Raw genomic sequence first — 22,353 nt, 5'->3', positions numbered from 1 at the left:
AGATAAATCAGATAAAGTATGCCAATTGGAATTGAAATGTTTTTCATGAGATGGCTCTACAGACCTGAGAGCACGTGTTAGAAGTCACAAGTCTGCTATCATCACAATAAAATACATTAAAATAAATGGAACCACTAGGTTTAAAGCACTTACACTCCAATCTGCATACTTTTATTTGATTTGTGTTCCCTGTCTATAAGTTGAGGACTTATGGCCTCGGTTTGGAGGACAGTTCATTGAACTATCGCCGTGACCAACTTCTGTTCCTCCAACCTGTCCATCTGCCACAGGATTCTTCTGCTTCTTTTATATCTGATCCAAAATTGAACGAACTAACCTTATAAGCTCGATTGTAGCTCCCACTAAGCATGTATGTAACTGAATGTATGTATTGCATGTATGTATGTAACACACGTCGACCCACACACGGTGGGGATTACATTATTTCTCTCTCTCTCTCTCTCTCTCACACACACACACACACACACACACACACACACACACACACACTTTTTATTATTTTATTACCATCCACATTATTATGAAATGTTATTGTTAAAAAGTAACAAACCAATTATTAAGGATCAATTAATAGAAAGGTTGACGTTTAATTCTACTACAGCTGGAGAAAGAAAATCTCCTCTTCCCTTTCTTTAAACCATTCTTATCTTTTACGATACGATACGATACGATAAATCTTTATTGTCATTGCCCTGTACAGAACAACGAGGATGAAAGAATCTACAACAACCTCTACAGGACCTAACAAAGGATAGCTGAATATATCCCAATATACCCCCCCCCCATATACCCATTACTCTAAAAACTCTAAAAGAAACACTAAAGAACTCTGAGAACTGAAAAACAAAAACCCCATCAGAAACTGTATTTTGCTGCATTCAAAGCTAAAACCGCTTTTGGATAGAAGCTATTTCTCAAGCGGCTGGTCCTGGCCTTTATGACTCCATACCTCCAGCCTTAATGCTCACCCCGACAAGTCGTCTCATCATTCCAGTTGGCCTTTTCTGTACTATGGTGGCATAGCAGAGCCAATATCGTTAAAATTCAGTTGTCCAAAAACCTTTGGTTTACGATGGAGGTAAGATGTGTGGGGAGTGTGTGCTGGACTGAGGCCAGGGGTGAATGACTCAGCAGTTCCTGGTACCACCTGACTTGCGCCGGACCTTTTATAGGAATGCTGCCTGTGGCACAAGCTTCTGTTTGAAAATCCTGAGTGAGTTGAGTTTTAATGTACCTGAGTTTGTCTGGAGATGGGGATACACGGGGTGTATCCACTGATTATGGGGCAGCTATTGCAGTGGTGGTGGGGAATAGAAGAAGTAGGATTGACAATCAGCAGGCCATTGCAGGGAAAGGGAAATCAGAAACTTAATTGCTGTTTCCCCTTCTGGCTGTCCTGCCAGCTCTTTGACCTTGGATAGGGCCAGTTACTCTCCCGCTGCTAAATAAAGAGAATCACCACGTTAAAAGGTGCCGGTTTGATGCGGCTCTAGGGTTTTCTGGGATGTGCAACAGGACCAGTCCCTTATTCATAGAAACATATACTGGGCACTTCTAGCTGGGTGGGCAGCATGCTTGATGATGTCCTGTGCAGAAAGAAAGTGGGACACTGTGCTATAGGGATGTGCACGGAACCGCGGAGGCACGGTTTGCCGCCAAGGGGGGGTGTCTTGCTTGGGGGGGGGTTTATACTTACCCCTCCCGCCGCTTTCCCCCTTCCGGCGCTCTGTTTTTCTGCAAAGTTTTGGGGGCAGCAGCGTTCCTCCCTGCCCCCCCCCGGCCCCCATCATTTGCAGGAAAAAGCGGAAGTAGCCGCCGCACGCACATAGGACTGGTTTATAGACTTAGAAGATGCTAAAGTTTTTGTTGTAAACTGCCCAGAGACTTGCATTTTGGGCAATATACAAATGTGTTAAATAAAATAAAAATGGTAGCATTTCCTATACTCTATTGTCCCATAGACTATAAAATATACTAGAGTCACCAGTGTCTCCTTTAGTCCCTTCCAGGTCTGTTCTTAAAGTCTCAGCCAGGTCATGAAGCACCAGAGGAGGATGAGGACCCTGCTCTAACAGATGAGTGGTTACCCCAGGCAAGGAGGCCTGCCCTGGTACGCCAAGAGCTAACACTGCCTGGCCCTAGGAGGTCCCCTGCTGAATGATGCAAGAGTTCAAGTTCCTCATTCTGGATTTGAGAAAGCAACATAAATGGGTTTCCAGAGATTGTGGGGCAACAGCTCCCATCTTCCCCTGCCACAGTGGCATAAGGCTCAGATACTTCCCAAGGCAGTACAGTATGGGAAAGGAAACCCCTTTCACCAAATGGTTTGTTACTTAATTGCCTAACAGTGCTATCCTATATATGTCCATTGAGAAGTGAGCCTTGTTGAGTTCAGCAAGGATTACTACCAGGAAAGGGTGCCTAGGATTGCAGCATTACTATATACAATGGCTGGGATCTTGACACAATCCTACTCACTGTAGACCTATTGAAATAGAATTAAAGTTTTTCATAAGTAAATGAAGTCCGATTATTTAAATAGATCTTCTTTGGGTAAGGCTTAGTCAGGATCCTTGCTAACTGATTCAAAACTGATGATTTAAACACTATTTTTGTTTGCTCTATGTAAAAAAAAAACACCCCTCCATCACTGGATATCATACGGTCATGTTTTGCAGCTTGTGAAAATACATTTCCAGTGACACAGTACACAACAGAATTGGTCAAATAATTTTTGAGATAATAAGGTTTAATATTTTTGTTATGGTGGCCACCTTGGTGAAGTCATCACAGCCAGGCATCCTGCATGGAAGAGGCACACCAAGGGAATTCATCTAGAGAAGTTTTCAATTTAAAAAAAACAACTCCCATCCCTATACTATCCTCGCTGAGAATCTTGGGACCAACTGGCTCAGTTTTATCTTCTTTGACTGGCAGCCGTTCTCCAGGCTTTCAAGAAAAGAACAAGGACATTTCCTAACTAAACCTGTCCCATCCCAAGATACTTCGAACAGCAGGAGATCATGCCAGGGATTGAACCTGGAACATTCTGCCCCCAGTACATTGGAGGGTTTTTGCAGTGAGCTATGGAAGCCTCTGTCGGCTGTATGAAGAGGTCTTATCTAGAGTTAAACCCGCCTGGCACCTGATTGACTTCACTGACCGGCAGCGTTTCAGAGAGAGGAGGATCTCTTGCCAGCCCTGCTACGAGGAGATGCTGCCAAGGACTGATCCACATGTCCTGAGTTGGGGTTAACTTAGGGTTTCGGAGTTTTCGTGCTCTCGTTGTTTCTTCGTTTGGCAGCACGATGTCGGCTGTTTTCCACACAGCCTGCTAAGGGCTCCGTCTCAACCGGGAGGCATGGAGGGATCCCCGCCGTCCCGAGATGGATTTCAGTCCCTCAGGCTTGCGCATCAGTCTCACTGGCACAGCCCGGGCGCGACTAACTAGCAGCGGGGGCAAGATCCGCCCAACCTAGCCCTTCTCCATCTGCTCCTTTGGGCTGCGCGAGGGTTAGGGTGGCCGAACACCTCCCCACCCCCAGCCAGCCCCTTGGAAACAAAGACAGCCGGCGGGGAGGGATACCCAAGAGGAGGAGGACCAGCGGGGCAGTGGGAGCTCTGCCCCGCCCGACGCCTCTTCCTCCTCCTCCTCTCTGGACTGAGGAATACGAGCCTCAGACTGAGCTATGCTATGCTCTGGCTTTTGCAGCAGGGACAAGGCAAGCGGAGGGTTAAAGGGAGCAAGAGGCGAGTCCTAGAGCTGCCTGGAAGGCATTGTACTGGAAGAGAACTCCCCACCCGCCACCAGCCCCAACACTGGAGAGGAGACTTGGCTTTTCCTTCTTGCTGGCGTCAGGCAGGCTGGGCGGGAGATCTGGTGAGTGCTGCAAAAGGGCACGTGGGCTGCAGCAGCGGGGAGGGCAATGCAGGGCGGGTGGCGGTGGGGCTAGGAAGTGCTCAGGAAGGGAGCTTCAGAACGATGGCTGGGCGGTGGGTACTGGAATTCTGCCCCGATGTGCCTACAGGGGAGCTGCTGTCTCTCCTCTCCCGCCAAGTTTCGGCTGCTGAGCCCTGAAGAGAGGCAAAGGCAAGATGTTAGCAAGCGGGCTCTCAGAGTGCAAAACCAGAGCACCAGCGCCCAAAGGGGCCCTGGCAGACTTGGTCTGGGAGGGGTGTGTGTGTGAAGCGAGCGGGGTCCACATTCATAAGTGGGCATTTGCAAGAGAAGAGAGACTGCCTGTGCACTGGGTCAGCCCCTTGATGCACAGGCCCTTGATGCACAACCCCCAGGCATGTGGATGGTGGCGGCCTAGGATTTCCCAGAACAAAGAGTGTGTGGAAGAAAGGGTGTCAGGCTGAAAAGTGGGGTGTGGGCACCAGAAATGGTCAGGTGTTGATGCCCAGATAGTGGATAGGGAGAAAAGGCAGCAAGGTAGCTCCATGTGGGGCGGAACTGGAAGGGGAAAACGAGATCTCTCTATCTCTCTCTCTCTCTCACACACACCCCATATTAAAATGTAATTTTGTACAAGTGTAAAGATGTTTGTACACTCGTACACGTTTTGTGGATTAATGACTTCATTTGGCACATTTTTAGTAAATGCAGAATTATATAAAGATGATCTCTCCAGATGCAAAAATAGGGCCAGAACCTAGAAGAATCGGGGGGGGGGGGCTTTGCTTCCTTCTAGGGCAGACTCGGCCTAAGTGGTGCTTGGTACACTCCCTTCCTGCACAGCTCCCAGCCCTTGGAAGATGGTGACCTTTGATCACCCCTCCTATTTGGGAAATGCAGATAGCAGAGAACATTAGAGAAGGAGGGGATGCCAGGCAGGAAAGTGTGGAGTGGGCATTAGATATGCTCAGGGGACTCCTAGATAGTGGCTAGGCGGGAAAAGACAGACGAGGCAGCTCCAGTATGGGAAGAAGAGGGAGGCTGGGGAGAGAAATCAACAGAGCTCGCCTTCCCCTCACCATGCCCCCTCCCCCCATGCATATCACCCCCTGACTCCATCACTGGGGAATTTCTAAGCCAGGAGGTCCTGGCAGCAAACTCCTTTCCATAGAATTTCTGACCCTTCCTCTCAACTTTGGATGTACTGGAAAAAGCATTAAATGGGTTGAATGAGAAGTGAATGCAAAGTGCACTTGGGAGTCGGGGACCCAGGGGCAGGAGTATAAGCTGGGTGGGAAATGAAAGGCAGTGAAATGGGGAGGGGAGTTGGAAGTATGTGTTGAGGTGGGTGGGTTAGAGCAGGGTTTCTTAACCTTGGGCCCCCGGATGTTGTTGGACTACAACTCCCATCATCCCCAGGCATGGCCTTTATGGCTGAGGATGATGGGAGTTGTAGTCCAACAACATCTGGGGGCCCAAGGTCAAGAAACCCTGGGTTAGAGGAGCCCAGCTAGTGTCTGGAAACACGAGGCAGGGAGGCTATCCTTGAATCGGGAAGGGAAGAGGGAATGAGAGATGCCCTACCTCACACTGAACCCTTGGACACCCATACCCAGAGCTCCTTTGCCTCCAGTGTAATTAGCCAGGAGTTCCTGGTGGTGAAATCCTTTGGGAAGGCATCCAGACAGCCCTTGGAACTGCTTTCAAATGGGTTTACCCTTCTTGATTTATTAGGGGGAGAAAACGTGCTTGCTAGCTAGCTAGGATCACTCTCTCTCTTGTTTCCAAAACCCCTTTCAACTACAAGAATGTCATACTGCAGTGTGTAATGTGTTGCATTGGCAGGACTGAAGAACTTCATCTGCCTGGTCAGTCCTTGCTTTAAGAGAGAAACTTACCAAAGAGCAAGGAGATCTTGCAGGTTTCCTGGAAGCTGCCTTGGAGTGCAGAGATGGAAAAGGAACACTCGGCTGGCCCTGCAGCAGGAAGGGACCCTCTTGCCAAACATACTAAGAGCAGTGACCAACTCTGGCAAAGAACCGTGCAGGAGATGATGGGTGAGGATGCCACCAGCTCAGCTGCAAAGTGCCACCAGCTCAGACAGTTCTGTTACCTGGAGACTGAGGGGCCCCGAGAACTTTGCAGCCAAATCCACAGTCTTTGCTGTCAGTGGCTGAAGCCAGAAAAGCACACAAAGGCTCAGATCCTGGACCTGGTGATCCTGGAGCAGTTCCTGACCATCCTGCCTCCGGAGATGGAGAGATGGGTCAGAGAATGTGGAGCAGAGACCAGTTACCAGACAGTGGCCCTGGCAGAAGGTTTCCTCCTCAGCCAGGCAGAGGCCAAGAAGCAGGAAGAGCAGCAGGTGAGAGCATTTCTTTCATCCTGGTACCTCCCAGGGGCTGAAAATATATATGAGGCTATCCTAGAGATCCTCACTGTTGGCCCATTTCGGGACAGCAGTGGCATTCCAGTAAGGCTGTCTCAAGCCTTTTTTTCTTTTGACTTCACCATACCTGGATGAATGTTCTGAGATATCGATATGCCATCTTTTGTTTTAAAATGCAGAATGTAACTTAAACATGTCTTTTTAATAGCTGTAAACATAGTAGTAATCAATTGAGACAAAAATGCAGTAGACACAGCTAGTAGAGCCATACCGTCTACCACTATCCTCAGCCACCCCAGACCCTCTGAAATATATCTGCCTCTGCCTTGTGCCTGAAAGCCAAGAGAGACAGAGTAGAGGGGACCTCCCTGGGGCCGGAGTTGCACCATCCCAGAGCCACTACAGAGAAGGCCCTGTCCAAGGTGTGATGAAATGGGGGTTTTGCTTACTCTAGAATTCTGGGTAGAAAATATTGCTTTGTCTTTATGTTTGAGGTAAGGTATAGGATTGTGCTGGAGGTTTTCTTTCATCGTTTATTTTTCAGAAACATACATACAGTTAAAATAGCACAAAGGACTTAAGACTACCTTGATCAGTTCTGTTAATGTGTATTGCTCTAAAAGATTCCATATCAAACCAAAGCCTTGATTAGAAGGAGGCTTTGAGGCTAGCCTGATTTTCTCCCATCGTGAGAACCACCAGGCTCAGCTGCAAGCCCACTGGTTCTTAAGCGAGTCACCTGCTAAAGTACCCCTGCCCTTAAACCAGGTTTGTGGAGCGAGCGCTCTGCAAACCCGGTTTTTAAAATTGTGTGTTGCTGTGGTGCGGCTCCGTGCCGCGGCAACTCATGAGTAAACCCCCTACTGGGAGGCTCAGAAACAGCCTTCATGCTTGCGCAAGGCATGCTGGAACTTCTGGGGGCCACGTGGCCTCCGATCTCCCCAGCCTCCGCCGGCTCCATAACGGAGCCGGCAGTCATGTGGGCGGCCACTTCGGCCGCCCGGATCAGACTGACTGCTCGTCTGTGGGGAGAGCGGGCTAAGCAAACCCCATCCAGGCTCTTCTCACTGATTGTGAGAAGAGCCTCTTTTTGTTCTTCCTTGTAATAGTTCTTTGCTATAACAAGTTAAACTGATGTTACTAGTTGTATTATTGAACATTTTACACTACCAACACATTTCAGATAATCTAAATCCGGGGTATCAAACTGATGGCCCTGAGGCTGTGTCTGGCACGCAGAGCTATGCAATCCAGCCCCCAACAATCTAACTTCCACTCTTTCATATAATTATGGCTTTTTCTCTTCCATCTGCATGTATTTATCAGTAATCCAAGAACCTTTGGTTTGAGTTGAGAGTTAAGATGCTTTACATTTTCACTCGTGCTCTAAAAAGAAAGGAAATAGCAAGTTAAGGAGCCCATCTTAACTTCCGTGCCGTATAAGCTGTAAAGTCACTGTACAGTCTGGTATATGATGATGGCTTTAACAATGAGGCTGTATGCACCCACACTTTGGCTTGATCAGAGATGCATCAGGCAGAAATTCATCAGGGGCATCTCTGGGAAGTTATTGGGAGCTGTACCTGTTAAATGCCACTCTGGTCAGGAATTGATGTCTATTTATGAATTCTTCCCCAGCCCAAAGTCCAACTGAAAGACCAAGATATCCTGTCATCATGCATGTCAATACATGAAAATTCTAAGTTTGAATCATTTATCTTAAAACCTGAAGCCTGTTGAAAGGAGAAACATATCTCAGTTATGCTCGCTAAATCATCCTTTGAGTTTGTGACAAAAAGCGTCACTTTATCTGCTAATAAACTGATCACGTGTCTAAGATTTCCTATTTTTACTCCTTTAAAAAGTATCATCTGATCTAAATTTGTTTGTTAGAGGTTCCGTTGATATAGCAAAAAGGATTGCAGGTAAAGGACAACCTTGTTGTGTTCCTCTTGATATTTTGAAGTCAGTTAGGAACATAGGAAGCTGCCATATACTGAGTCAGACTATAGGTCCATCTTGCTCAGTATTGTCTACACAGACTGGCAGTGGCTTCTCCAAGGTTGCAGGCAGGAATCTCTCTCAGCCCTATCTTGGAGATGCTAGGGAGGGAACTTGCAGCCTAGATGCTCTTCCCAGAGCGGCTCCATCCCCTGAGGGGAATATCTTACAGAGCTCACACGTCTAGTCTCCCTTTCGTATGCAACCAGGGTAGATCCTGCTTAGCTTAAGGGGACAAGTCATGCTTGCTACCACAAGACCAGCTCTCTTCCTGTTGAATGACAGTTATTTAGCAATAGCAATAGCAGTTATTTGACAGTTATTTGACAGTTGAATGACAGTTATTTACTTTGATATGAACTTTCAAATTTGAGTATTTTAAAATGTTCAGGAATATTTCTCTCAAACTTGTTTTACTGAAAAATTCAGATATGTAAGAGATTTCTAATCTCTCAAAAGCCATTTGAGCACCTAATGAGAACAGCATCAAAGTTCTTCTGTTTTGTTCTGACTAGGCAACCCTGCACAGAGCATCTGTGAACTCTTTGGGGCCGGCGGTTACCTCTCCCCCACACTTCTGCCCAGTCTCTGCTTCCGGGCCCAGCCACCTCTCCTCCCCACTGCCACTTCTGCCCTCCCCCCACTTTCTTTCCCCCCTCCTGGGCCTTGCCTCCATGGCCAGGCCGGGCCTGCCACCTCTGGCCTCCACGGCCAGGCCCACCACCGCCGCGGCGACCAATCCTCCTGGGTACGCCTCAGCCAATCAGGCGTGTCCGCCACCCAGCCAATCAGCTGGGCTCTGGGATGCACATTCCAAGGCACACCCAGGAGAATTAATATAATAGATGTTGTCTGTCTGGGATGAAGCCGTTTTGGTCAGGAATGGATGTATATGATCTGTAATAAAGTGGTCCAAGCTCACAGCCAAAATAGATGTCCATAACGTTGCATCCTGATTCAAAAGTGAAATCAGTCTGTAAGATTCTGAATTTACACAGAGCTACATAAAGCAATCTTCCATCTGTTAACAGTCTCACCCTTACTGACCTTAACTGTCACAGACTCCTTTTCCCAATCTGCATATGGAATCTCCGCTGCCCAATCACCACAGAGATTTTGCTGCCTCTGCTACATTCAGTACGTAAGCCCCGGCAGAATTTTATACTTTACCACTAACATAAATACAAAGTAATATTTTTTCATTATAATTCTAAAACAAAAATGCTCCCCATTTGGTCACATCTCTCCTCCCTTTTTCTCAAGCAGAACACTGATCTTTCTCCAAAGTTCAATGTGCAGCAATCATTAGGAAATGAGGAAAATAAGCATTCTGCCAATTAGATTGTACTGGATGTAGTAGATGCAGCAGGGCTGTGGTGATTGGGCAGCAGGGATTCCATATGCAGATTGGGAGAAGGAGACTGTGACAGTTAAGGTCAGTTAGGGTGAGACTGTTTCTGGCTGGCAGATGTGCTTGATTGTAGTTCTATGAGAAGGATAAAAGTGTGGTATTCATTTTAAAAAAGGAATAGATCCTTGGTGGTGGTTTTATCCAGGACTGGGTGACATACTTCATTGTCTGTTTCCATTTAAAGATAGAATTGTTGTGCCCAGACAACACAGCTACCCTGAGAGGCTCCAGGGCTCAGGGTGATGCTAAAGGTTTCCTCAAGTGGTGGCAGCAGCTGATTATCCCACTTTAAACAACTCAGAACCTGATGGTGTGGCATTGCACAAGGTGCCTTGTGGGAATAAACCGCTGTGTCCTTTGGAAGATCTTAGTTCCTTTCTGTGAGGGAAAGCAGTCCAGCATGTAAACCATCTGCTAATCCCTCTCTCCATTCATTCCCTCTTTGTCTTTCAGGGCCAGAAGCCACCCAAAGTAGAAACTGATTTCTCGGTGGCAGAGATGGCTTCTTTGGACCATGGAAAGAGGAGACCATTCAGGTGGATCATGCAAGCAAGTGAAGGAGGTGCCACCGAGCTGGGTAAGGAGTCCCAGGGTGAACTTGCCCACCTGCAGCTGAAAGTCTAGTTTCCCAGGAGGCTGCCTGTTGATCATCACTTCCCCTTCCTTGGTAGATGCAAGAATAGCAGTTTTAACTTAAGAGAGTTAATGAGGCATATTTTAACTTAATCTCATTCTTCTGAATATAGCTGATATTCATCAGCTGCTTTGACAGCCTCTTTGGAACTTGTTTGTGGGGAAGGACATTTAGGTAGCAGCTGAAGATGTGTTTATTCTCAGTGGCATCTAATTTTAATGTTTGCATAGTGGCTGATTGAATCTCTGTTTGCTGTATTTTTAACTTTGTAAAAACCTTTGTGGTTGTCCAAAAATTTGGTGTTAGCCATCTTGGGACTGAAAAGTAGGGTGGGAAAATGTATATACTACATAAAACAAAGCAACGTGGATACCGGCATCTTGAGTAATGATCTGGCATCTGTTTTGGTCTACTTCACAGGTGATGAAGTCACACTGGCTCTTCCATCCAGGCCTTCTCTCTCTGGCAGAACAGAGAGAACATCTGTGCAACTGGACCAGGTAGGGGAGGGTTCATGCTGGAGAAAAGGGGAGCACTGCCTGAGTACCTCTATCCCCTGCACATCTCTCTGGGTCTTAAAGAATCCATCTCTCTCCCTTGGCTTAGACTTTCCAAGCGACCCACTTGGGAAGCTTTGGACCCTAGAGGAGTATTTCTTGCCACTGCACCTTTGCTCCTTTCTTGGCTTGTTGCATTAGCAACAATGTTTCCTTTGTCTTTCAGGGTCCAGTGACCTTTGAGGATGTGGCTGTGTGTTTCAGGAAGGAGAAGTGGACTCTGCTGAATGCAGACCAACCGACTCTGCATTCAGAAGTCATGGAGGAGATCTGTGGGCATCTGGCCTCTCTGGGTAAGGCCTCTCCTTCTCTTTACTGCTGCTGTTGAACTGCAACAGTGAGCTAGAGGGCTATGGTTGAGGACACCATTGGTGGCTCTTCCCAGCTTTTGCATGCACAAGGCCATATATTTATGTACAAAATGCATTAGCACCATTGTTCCCCAAAATGGTGATTCCCAGATGTTGATGACTCCAACTCACACGATCTGCATGGCTGGGGCTGATGGGAGTTGTAGGAAACAATATCTGGGAATCATTGTTTCGGGGAACAGTGTTCAGCATGACGATTCCATCACCTCATAATAATAATCTTTGAATTCTGAGAGTTGTCCCTTACTTTGCCTCTTCTGTGTCTGATATTGGCACATATGTGTGGGATCTGACCCTTCACTGATTTCTGCAACATCTATTTTTCTCACTGTCATCTCTGCTCTAAGTACACATTTTAAGGAAGCCCCAACTTCCCAAGCCCATTCCTCATTGGGAGGCAGAATTTCCTCAGATGTTTGAAATGGCACACACCTGTTTGCTGAAATAATTACTGGTACTTCCTCGTATCCAACCACCATCCTTACTCCTGACATCATATCAACACCCGTCTGGCTAAATCCAGTTCAAGATGGCTCTGTTTCATAAAACTATCTCCTATTTCTTCTCCTGGGATAACAGAACTCTTGGCTTAGGGGCTGGCTTCAATTTGTAAGAGGAATAGTTGCCAACCCCGAAGCCTTTGGTCAAACTCCCAAGAACAAGCTTACTGAGCAAAGAGGCACCTTTTAAAAGTGGTGATTCTCTTTATTCAGCAGGGGGAAGCAATAGGCCCTATCCACCGCATTCCTCCAGTGGCTGTTGCTGGTGTCTGTCTTATATTTCTTGTTTAGATTGTGAGCCCTTTGGGACAGGGAGCCATTTTATTTATTTATTTAAACCCCTTCAGGATCTTTTGTTGAACAGCAGTATATAATTATTCATCGTATCAGAATGAAATCAGGTACGGAAGAGAGAAAAGTCGGTAAAGAGATCTGTAATGATAGTGGGGACAGTCAGATGTATTTTCCATGCCTGCAATCTTTGCCAGCTGTTAAAAGGAGATACTCTAAACCCCTTTGTAATGCAAGTAAGGTTCTTCCTAGCTTCAGTTAACCGGTCAGTGTTACAATTTCTGTCTCCAGAGTGTTCTCCAAACCCACCAGAACCCAGTTGGTGAGTTCTTCCCTCCAAGAACCAGGCATCTGTCTCCTGGATTTGAAGTTGGATCCTGGTGTCAGATTTCCTGAGGGAAGTGCAACTGGGGAACCCAACATTTATACAGGGAGTGGAACCTGCAGGTTCTACAAGTACACAGTTGCTGGAAACAGAAGGTTGAACAGCCCAGCTGGATCAGTCCCAAGGCCTATCCAGCCCAGCATCCTTTTTCATACAGTGGCCCACCAGATGCCTATGATAAGCCCACAGGCAAGAGGCGAGGACATGCCTTCTCTCTTGCAGTTGCTTCCTTGAATCTGGTATTCAGGTGCATTGTGCCTCTGAGGCTGGAGGTGGCCAGACTAGTAGGCATTGATAGACCTGTCCTCCATGAATTTGTCTAATCCCCTTCGCATTGCCTTACTTGCTGTCATCGCCTTACTTGCCGCCATGACGGGTGAAGCCACACAGTAAATATCTGGTGGGGAGGACTATGAAAGGGAGAAGTTATAGTGTTGCATCATTTAGGCTGAAACTATGGGGGAAGGGCAAGTCTTTTTCATAGTAAGTCTCATAGAACTTGCCAGCAGATGAAGTTGCCGTGGGTCCACCTTGTTCAGTGTTGTGTGCTCTGACTGGCAGTGAGGCTCCAAGGTGAGATTCAGAGGATTTCCTGGCTCCCTTATTTCAGATCCTCCCTCAGGAGGTTGGACCTGGGTCTTTATGCTTGTGGAGCACCCCACAATCAATTCCACAACACTCCTCAGGCTGCCAGTTAGAGGCAATGAAAGGGGGCTGATTAATACAAGTGGATCATGTTCCCCATGAAAAAAATTCAAACAGCAGTAATTCAGTTTCTATTGTGACTTGAGCTCCATTTCTCCTTCACTTGGAGGCTCTCTTTATTTTATTTTTGCAGGTGATGGAAGGGAGAGTGAGAAAAAGTGTGAACTGCAGGGTCGGAAATGGGAAGCAAAATATCTGTGCGAGAAAAAAGCTGCTGCTTCTGAATGCACCTATGTCCCTGAAATCCCAGTACAAACAAAGGATTGCAGTGGAAATGGAAGGAATAAAAACCCTCAACATGTTAAAATCATAAACAATAACTCGGGCCTTCAGAAACTTCAAAGAATTCTTACAGATAAGAAAAAATATGAATGCGGAAAGAAATTTGGCTGCAAGCAATATCATGTTTTCCATCAAAGAATGCACACCAGGGCGAAACCATATCAATGTTCAATGTGTGGAAAGAGTTTCCGTCAGCAAGGACAACTTATTTCCCATCAAAGCATCCACACAAGAGAGAAACCATATCAATGTTCAGTGTGTGGAAAGAGCTTCAGCCGCAGCTCACACCTTACTTGTCATCAAAGAATCCACACAGGGGAGGAACGATTTAAATGTTCAGAATGTGGAAAGAACTTCAGCTACATCTCACAGCTTACTTGTCATCAAAGTATCCACACAGGGGAGAAACCATATCCATGTTTAATGTGCAGAAAGAGTTTCCATCAGCAAGGACAACTTACTTCCCATCAAAAAATCCACACAGGGGAGAAACCATATCAATGTTCAGTGTGTGGAAAGAGCTTCAGCCGTAGCTCACACCTTACTTCTCATCAAAGAATCCATGCAGGGAATCAGCCATATCAGTGCTTAGAATGTGGAAAGAGCTTCCGTTTGGGAAAGAACCTTATCAGTCATCAAAGAATCCACACAGGGGAGACGCCATATCAATGCTTAATGTGTGGAAAGAGTTTCCGTCAGAAAGGACAACTTACTTCCCATGAAAGCAACCACACAGGGGAGAAACCATATCAATGTTCTGTTTGTGGAAAGAGCTTCAGCCGCAGCTCATACCTTACTTGTCATCAAAGAAGCCACACAGGGGAGAAACCATATCAATGCTCGGTGTGTGGAAAGAGCTTTAAGGAGATTTCAAATATTACTAAGCATCAAAGAATCCATACAGGGGAGAAACCATATCAGTGTTCAATGTGTGGAAAGAGTTTCCGTCAACAAGGACAACTTACTTCCCATAGAAGAATCCATACAGGGGAAAAACCATATCAGTGTTCAGTGTGTGGAAAGAACTTCAGCCGCAAGTCACACCTTACTTGTCATCAAAGAATCCACACGGGGGAGGAACGATTTAAATGTTCAGAATGTGGAAAGAACTTCAGCTACATCTCACAGCTTACTTGTCATCAAAGAATCCACACAGGGGAGAAACCATATCAGTGTTCAATGTGTGGAAAGCGTTTCCGTCAGCAAGGACAACTTACTTGCCATCAAAGAATCCACACAGGAGAGAAACCATATCAGTGTTCAGTGTGTGGAAAGAACTTCAGCTACAATTCACAGCTTACTCGTCATCAAAGAATCCACACAGGGGAGCAACCATATCAGTGCTCAGAATGTGGAAAGAACTTCCATTCGGGAAATAACCTTATTGATCATCAGAGAATCCATACAGGTGATAAGCCATATCAATGCTCAATGTGTGGAAAGAGTTTCCGTCAGCAAGGACAACTTACTTCCCATCAAAGAATCCACACAGGGAATAAGCCATATCAATGTTCAGTGTGTGGAAAAGGCTTCACCCACAGCTCACACCTTAGTTGTCATCAAAGAATTCACACAGGGGAAAAACCTTATCAATGCTCAGTGCGTGGAAAGAGCTTTAGGGAAATGTCACATATTAATAAACATCGAAGAATCCACACAGGGGAGAAACCGTATCATTCTTCATAATGCTGAATGGACTTCAGCTAGATCTCACAACTTGCTTGCAATCAAATAATCCAGTGAAGGGACAGTCTTTATCAGTACTTGTTCTCTGGGAAAAGCTTCAGTCAGAAGGGTAGCCTTTCTTGCTATCAAATATCCACACAGGGTAGAAACCATATCAAAGTTTAGTATGTGTAAAGAGCTTCCGCTGTCGTTCACAGCCTACTTGCTGTGAGAAATCATGTCAATGCTCAGTGTGTGGGATAAGCTTCCACCAGAGTTCAAACCTAAAGATCAAAAGAGGAAAAGACTATATCAAGGGACTATATCAATAGTAGGTAGCATGATGTACCTAGATCGTGGAGACCCAGTTTCAGATACCTCTAAGCCAGGAATCTTGGTGGGTTAGTGTGAAAAGAAAATGGAATTTAGTCATCCAACATTTTAAAGATAAGAATTAAGATGCTTTAAATGTCTTTTTTTGCTTTTAAAATCATTCAAATCGCCCATTAATGTGCCTACCTTAACTTATGCACCATATAGCCTGTAACGACTTTGAACAGTTTTGTATGTTATATTGTGCCTTGGTCTTTTAGCTCGTGATTGGACTGAAGTGGAATGTGCCCAGGCAGAAACCTAATAGATTCATTTTCCCTAATGACTTGCTAGAGATACCCCATGATTTTCTTCCTGATGCATCTCCAGAAGGCACAGTGCTCCCACAAGTTCCACTTGTATAGATATCCAACCAGAAATGCAACAGTCCAGCCACAGTTACTGGATTTTGTCTGATGAATCTTTTGAGGGCATCTTTTTTGCTGACAGGTTTCCACCCCCTTAAGGGGTGCAGAATCAGCTTTTCAATTGAAGATGAAAATGTTTGTGATTTACTCCTGTTCCTCTATTTGGCTGAGCTCTGAATGCATTGGCTACTGCCCTGGTCGCCCGGTGTCTTCTCCTGTCCTTTCATTTTTGGTCAGAGATGCCACCTCTGTTTGCTTTGTTTCTGAGCATAGAGCATATCTTGATTACTGTATCAAATGTCGATGAGTTCCACCGATCAGTCAGGAAAATAAACAGTAATTGCTATGCTGTTTTTTCAGTTTACATGTGCTATTAAATTTTTCAGGTTTGAACAGAGTTCCTCTTAAATGCTTGAGAAAGTGTCAAACACTTGATCTAGTTTTCTGCAATTCCTCCAGCTTCTTTTAACATATTTAGAGGAGGTACTGTCAACATGAATGACTGCAGGACTGAAACTGCCTTTCCAGCGTTGGTCATCGGAGGAATACACCTGGATACTGTGAGAATTCACGCCACAATGATTGGCGGATGGTCATTGAGTTAGTTCTTGACTTGCTGTCCAAAAGTGAGGCCTTAAGGAGTTAAAGTCCTCCTCCTATAGATCTAAACAGCCCCCTGATGAATGTAGATAAATCAGATAAAGTTTGCTGATTGGAACAGAAATGTTTTGGTAGTTCTACAGACCTGAGTGTTTGTCTTAGGGACCACAAGTCTTCTATCATCACAATAACATCAAGTAAAATATAAAATAAAATAAATGGAACAGACAGCTGTAAAACACTTCCACTCCAATATTCATAGTTGATCTTATCAGTCTGTATTTTCTGTTTATCAACTCTTTATGGCAGACATATTGGATCCTAGGAGGAGTTTTTTGGATCTATAGATTGAGGACTTATGGCCTCAGTTTGGAGGCCAATTCATGAACTATCCTCCTGTCCATCTGCCACAGACCTCTTCTGTTTCTTTTATATCTGATCCAGAATTGAAGGCACTAACCTGATAAGCTTGATTGTAGCTCCCACTAAACATGTATGTAACTGACACATGCAGACACACCCACGGACCGGGTGACATTATTTTGAAACTATTTTTTTATTTTATTACCATCCACATTATTATGAAATGTTCTTGTTAAGCAAGTAACAAAACAGATATCAAGAACCAACTTGCATAAAGCCAACCTTATATTCTCTTGTTATGACTGAGTGATTAAGTGCTGTCAAGTCGGTGTAGACTCTTAGCAGCCACATAGATAGATTCTCATTTTGTGTATCCATGTGGTTTTCTTTGTAAAATACAGGAGTAATTTACCATTGCCATCTCCCGTGCAGTATGAAATGATGCCTTTGTCGTTGTCACTGAAGTGATCATCCTTCTCCAGCACCTTCCTGTATCACTGCTGCCCAATATAGGTGCCTGCTTGCTTTAGCTGGGCAGCTGGGATGACCTTCGCGCTTTGGGTGACTCTACTGGAAGTATACCTCCCAGCGTACTTTGCTCATCCCTCCCAGGAACACACACACACACACACACACACACACCCTGCCGCCGCCATAATGAGGCAGCATAGCATGACTTGAGGGGATTCTACTGTTATATCGGAGAAATAAAATTTCTTCTTCCCTTTCTTGAAACCATCCTTAGTTTTTATAATTCTCTAGCCTTAAAGTTTGCCCCTATCAGGAATCCATCGTGATATCCCTCCCATGTCCAGGGAGGTGATTTGTTTGTTATGATTTTATATCAATACATGATTACTTTCTTTCGCTGCCACCATATGATTGTTTATTACCCTGCCCTCAGCAATTAACTCTTTGCTCACATAGCCTCGTGAGTGCAGGATAGACATGTATGTTCAGTGCATAAAAAGAAAAAAAAGCTTAAAGTGTAGAAACAAATAAGAACAGGTTTATTATTTACAAGAGAATGAAGTAAAGATCTCTACAAAAACCAACTTCACTACAATGTTGCCAAATAAGTCAGCTGTTAGACTCTCTCAGTGTTTTGACCTTTACAAATATAGCTCTTAGGGTGCTAACTGAGCAAAGAGGCACCTTTTACCGTGGTGATTCTCTTTATTTAGCAGGGGGAGAGTAACTGGCCCTATCCACCGCCAGCACAGTACTTCCAGTGACTGTTGCTGGTGTGTGTCTTATGTTTCTTTTTAGAATGTGAGCCCTTTGGGGACAGGGAGCCATCTTATTTGTTATTTCTCTTTGTAAACCGCCCTGAGCCATTTTTGGAAGGGCAGTATAGAAATCGAATTATTTATTTATTTATTTATTTATTTATTATTATTATTATTTAATAACTCAGGACAGATGTATTTTAGCTTTGTTTGTGGAACTTGGTGTAAGGATCCGGAGCTTTGAGTCTGTTTAACCAGGAGTTTTTGCCTTTGGGCACCTTTTTCCCTCAGGATTATAACTCCAGACTTCCAGAGTACTGTACCAGTGCACCGTTGGCTATTCAGTCTCTGTACATCCACTGGCCAAGAACTCTCACAAAACCTGAACAATTTCCCTTGTTCAGTCACCACACAGAACCACTCTGGCTCTTAAGTTCTGTTCCGTCCAACTGCTTCCAACTGTCACCACCTGTCATTATATAAATCACTCCCTGAACATTCCATATATGGTTTCCATGACAACCTCTGCTCACCCACTCCCCCATCTCTCTCCAACACTCTACACATGTTTATTCACAGCCCCCGACGAGTCATCTTTTTTTCTAGACTGAAAACAGAAATATTCATCTCTCATCTCACCAATTGTGATCCAATCCCTTTATCACGCCACATCCTTTCCTGTATTATATTGGCACAGCAGTGTCAATATACTAAAGATTCAGTCATCCAAAAGTCTTTGGTTACAATGGGAGGTAGGATGGCTGTATATTTTCACTTGTGTGCCAAAAAATATGGAAATTCCACGTGAAGGTGCCCATCTTACCATCTATACCAGGGATTCTCAACCTTGGGTCTCCAGATGTTGTTGGACTTCAACTCCCATAATCCCCAGCCCCAGTAGCCTTTGGTTGGGGATTATGGGAGTTGAAGTCCAGTAACATCTGGGGGCCCAAGGCTGAAATCCCTGTTCTACACCACATAAGCTGGGTAGACTTTGTACAGTCTGGTATATGAAGCTGGCTTTAGAAATGAGGCCCAATGCCGCCTTGTTTTTCAGCTGGGCATTGGGCTGTGGAACAGATACAGGCAGGCAGAAATTCAATAGGTGCAGCTTCCCCAAAACACTTCCAAGAGATTCCCCTGATGAATTTCTGCCTGATGCATCTCAAGAAGGCAGAGTGGAACTTGGGCCACCTCAAACCACATACCCCCATGACCAAGAGACTCTTTTAGAGTTAGGGATCATGTTTATGAAATGATCATGTGGGTGTGTGGTTTGAGGTGGCTCAAGGGTTTTGTGGGATGTGCAGCAGGACCAGTTCCTTATTCATTGAAACATATACTTGGCACTTCTAGCTTGTTTGAGGGCAGCATGTTTGACAATGTCCTGTGCAGAAAGAAAACAAAACACTGCTACTACAGCTTGTAGGAGAGAGTCTTCTGATCAGATGGACTTGTGGCTTATAGTAGCTCAAGATTTGCTTTGGGGTGTAACACCCCCACTATCTTAATGGTAAGTGTCAGGGAGGCTTGGTGTGTCAATATGCTCAAAACCTCTAAAGTCCTAAACTTGGGATGTGCACAAACCTGGAAAACCCAATATGGTTCAAGTCGAACCTGACTCGAACTGGGTCCAGTCCGATTCGATGCACACCCAAATTGGACCCAGTTTGGCTCATATTAGAACCTGGTTTTGGTGGGGTTGGAGCTGTATTGATAAAGGGGGACTCTAGTAAGAGGGCAGTTGGTGGCCTAAAACAAATGAGCTGGGAGTGGGGAGCTTCAAATTACCTTAAATCTGCTGCTGGCCGCCGCCACAGTGGTCTCAAGGACGGTTGGGGATGGGGACTCCTCTCACCCCCGCCAGACCAGCCTCTGAAAAAATGGCCTCTGCGCATGCACAGTGGTGGCCATTTTCATTGCTACCATACAAGCACAGAGGCCCGCAACAGGTCCCAAACAGCTCCGGCCCTGAGCATTTAAGAGACTGTCTTTGTCATGAACCTCACCACCCATTGAGATCATCAGGAGAGCTTCATCTTCATTTGCCACCAGCCCTTTCCGTTGCTGCCCTGACACTCCCTGCTGAAATAAGAGCCTCCCCATCTCTGACACATTTTTTAAAGTCCTTAAAGATGCATCTGTTCACACAGGCTTTTAATTAGATACTGTTTTAATAGTTTTTAACATTGTTCTAAAATTTTAAATCATTGTAATGTTTTAACCTCCCCCCTCTCTCATTGTAATTTGTATTGTTTTACTGTAAACTGCCCAGAGACGCAAGTTTAGGGCGGCATACAAATATGTTAAATAATAAATAAATAATAAATTCTGACATGAAAATAGTTTTCATGAAAAATGTTATACATGAAACAGCCCCTTGGCTTGGGCTGAATCATTCTGCATCTGATAGGGGAAAGTCTCACATTTGTGGAGGGTATATGATATGTAGTGTACTTTGGGGAGCAACGACATGAAAATATTATTTCTTATCCAGACTGTTTATGCAGCTCTACTAGGAACTAACCATTTTGATTTTCAAGTACAAACCTACAAAACTGATCTTGGTAAAAGGCATTTTTGAATCTGCACATTCACATTGATGCTGGGGGATGAGTTTACCTGCTTTTCACCCAAATGCCTCCAAAATTGCTCTTTCCATGGAAGTGATCCCTGACTACAACCCTTTCTTCTCCAATATGACATTGGTGGATAAAAAACGATTTGAACCAAATTAGGTACAGTTGCATTACAGTGAGTGACACACAGGGATACCTCAATGGCATAGTTTGTGATGATGTCTTCCACACCAATTCAAGATGGCAGATGCATAAATTTGTGAGGCGCAAGTGGGCTAACTTGTGAACTGCTTAACCAGCAGTGGTAAGTGCTATTATTTGGGTCTACTCTAAACATAAATAACATCAGATACTAGGCAACAAATTTGTAATGGTTATAAACCAGCATTGACAGGGCTGAGGAAATCCACTAGTCTACTAGTCTGTGAGGACTGAAAAATACTCAAGCATCATTTTTCACAGACTAGTAGACTAGGGGATGAGTGAAACAAATCCTGATGAGTAATGTACCAAAATAGCTTGAGGAACCATCTGATGAATAAAATATTTTGTCTGGCTGATAAAGGCTGGATAAATTGTATCCTGATAAAGGCCCCACTACTCTACTTCTTTCTCCCCTCCCTCCTGCACCTGAAGAGCTTTGTCTGCTTTAGTTGCCAGGATATGAAAAGCAACCTTTTAAAAGGCCATAGCATGTTGGCTGCTGCTGAAAGTCTATTGCCATCCCTGAGGACACACGGGACTGGATGGTGTTGCTTCTGAGACTATACAGAGTGCCATGATCCCTCCCACCCATTCCTGGGCAGAGGAGGTGAAAGCAAGCAGAATGGCTTCTGAGTATGTGCAGATAAGAAGAGTTTTAAAAAAACAAGAATAAAGCAGCCCAACAGGAGCTGTGTCTCTTATTCCTTACAGGAGTTAAACAGCTAGATGAGAAAAGACCCTAAGGGTTCTTTTTAGCTTTTCTTCAAAAATGGCCCTTAGTCTGAAAGGAGTGGTTGGTTGAAGCAGAGGCAGAAATATTCAGTCTTTTTTGTCTTGCTTCTTCCCAGTCAGAATATACTTCTGCTGCAAAAATACCCTCCATCCCCCATCAACACTGACCTTTACTGAATACTACATACATAATTTTGATAGAATTTGTATATTAATAGTTTCATGACTAGCTGACCCCGCACAGAGCATCTGTGCGCTCTTTTGGGCCGGCAGTTACCTCTTCCCCCCACCTTCTGCCCCAGTCTCCACTTCCAGATCCAGCCGCCTCTCCTCCCCACTGCCACTTCTGCCCCCGCTTCCCAGGCCTTGCCTCCGCGGCTGGGCCCACCACTGCCTCTGGCCTCTGCGGCCAGGCCTGCCGCGGCGACCAATCCTCCTGGGTGCGCCTCAGTCAATCAGGCCCGTATGCCGCTCAGCCAATCAGGTGGGCGCTGAGACGCACATTCCAAGGCACACCCAAGAGAAGTAATATAATAGATTGTTATTTTGTTTATTACATATCCTTGAATGTCTTTTGATTACTTTCCCATACATTGTCAATACACTGATTCTTTCCCCCTCTCTGCCCCCTACCCCGAGGTAAAAAAAGGCCAAAAACGATTCAATGGGAATGCTAAAATAAATTGCCAATGACACCGTCCACAACAAAATTGGTCAAATAATTACTGAGTTAATGAGGTTTAATATGAACCCCACGGTTATGAACCCCACCGCCCATTGAGATCATCAGGAGAGG

General features: G+C 45.1%; 1 protein-coding gene across 3 annotated transcripts; it reads left to right on the top strand.

Moving 5' to 3' along the window:
* Window positions 1-2,568: 2,568 nt before the first annotated feature.
* Window positions 2,569-16,247, top strand: LOC128347356 (zinc finger protein 271-like). 3 transcript variants are annotated; one of them, XM_053301842.1, is made up of 7 exons: window positions 2,569-3,266; window positions 3,734-3,901; window positions 5,765-6,284; window positions 10,174-10,297; window positions 10,775-10,854; window positions 11,078-11,204; window positions 13,297-16,247. In XM_053301842.1, the coding sequence occupies exons 3-7, from the start codon at window positions 5,871-5,873 to the stop codon at window positions 15,129-15,131; spliced, it is 2,580 nt and encodes an 859-aa protein (XP_053157817.1). In that variant the 5' UTR covers window positions 2,569-3,266; window positions 3,734-3,901; window positions 5,765-5,870; the 3' UTR covers window positions 15,132-16,247. The 3 variants fall into 3 exon arrangements, with proteins under 3 accessions (XP_053157817.1, XP_053157818.1, XP_053157819.1); XM_053301843.1 differs by lacking the exons at window positions 2,569-3,266; window positions 3,734-3,901 and adding an exon at window positions 3,928-4,111; XM_053301844.1 differs by lacking the exons at window positions 2,569-3,266; window positions 3,734-3,901; window positions 5,765-6,284 and adding an exon at window positions 9,830-10,047.
* The last annotated feature ends 6,106 nt before the right edge of the window (window positions 16,248-22,353 follow it).

Source organism: Hemicordylus capensis, chromosome 2 (genome assembly GCF_027244095.1).
Source record: "Hemicordylus capensis ecotype Gifberg chromosome 2, rHemCap1.1.pri, whole genome shotgun sequence".
Lineage (NCBI taxonomy): Eukaryota > Metazoa > Chordata > Lepidosauria > Squamata > Cordylidae > Hemicordylus > Hemicordylus capensis.
The sequence above is the reverse complement of the archived record's forward strand: the minus strand, read 5'-3'. Positions and strand labels throughout refer to the sequence as shown.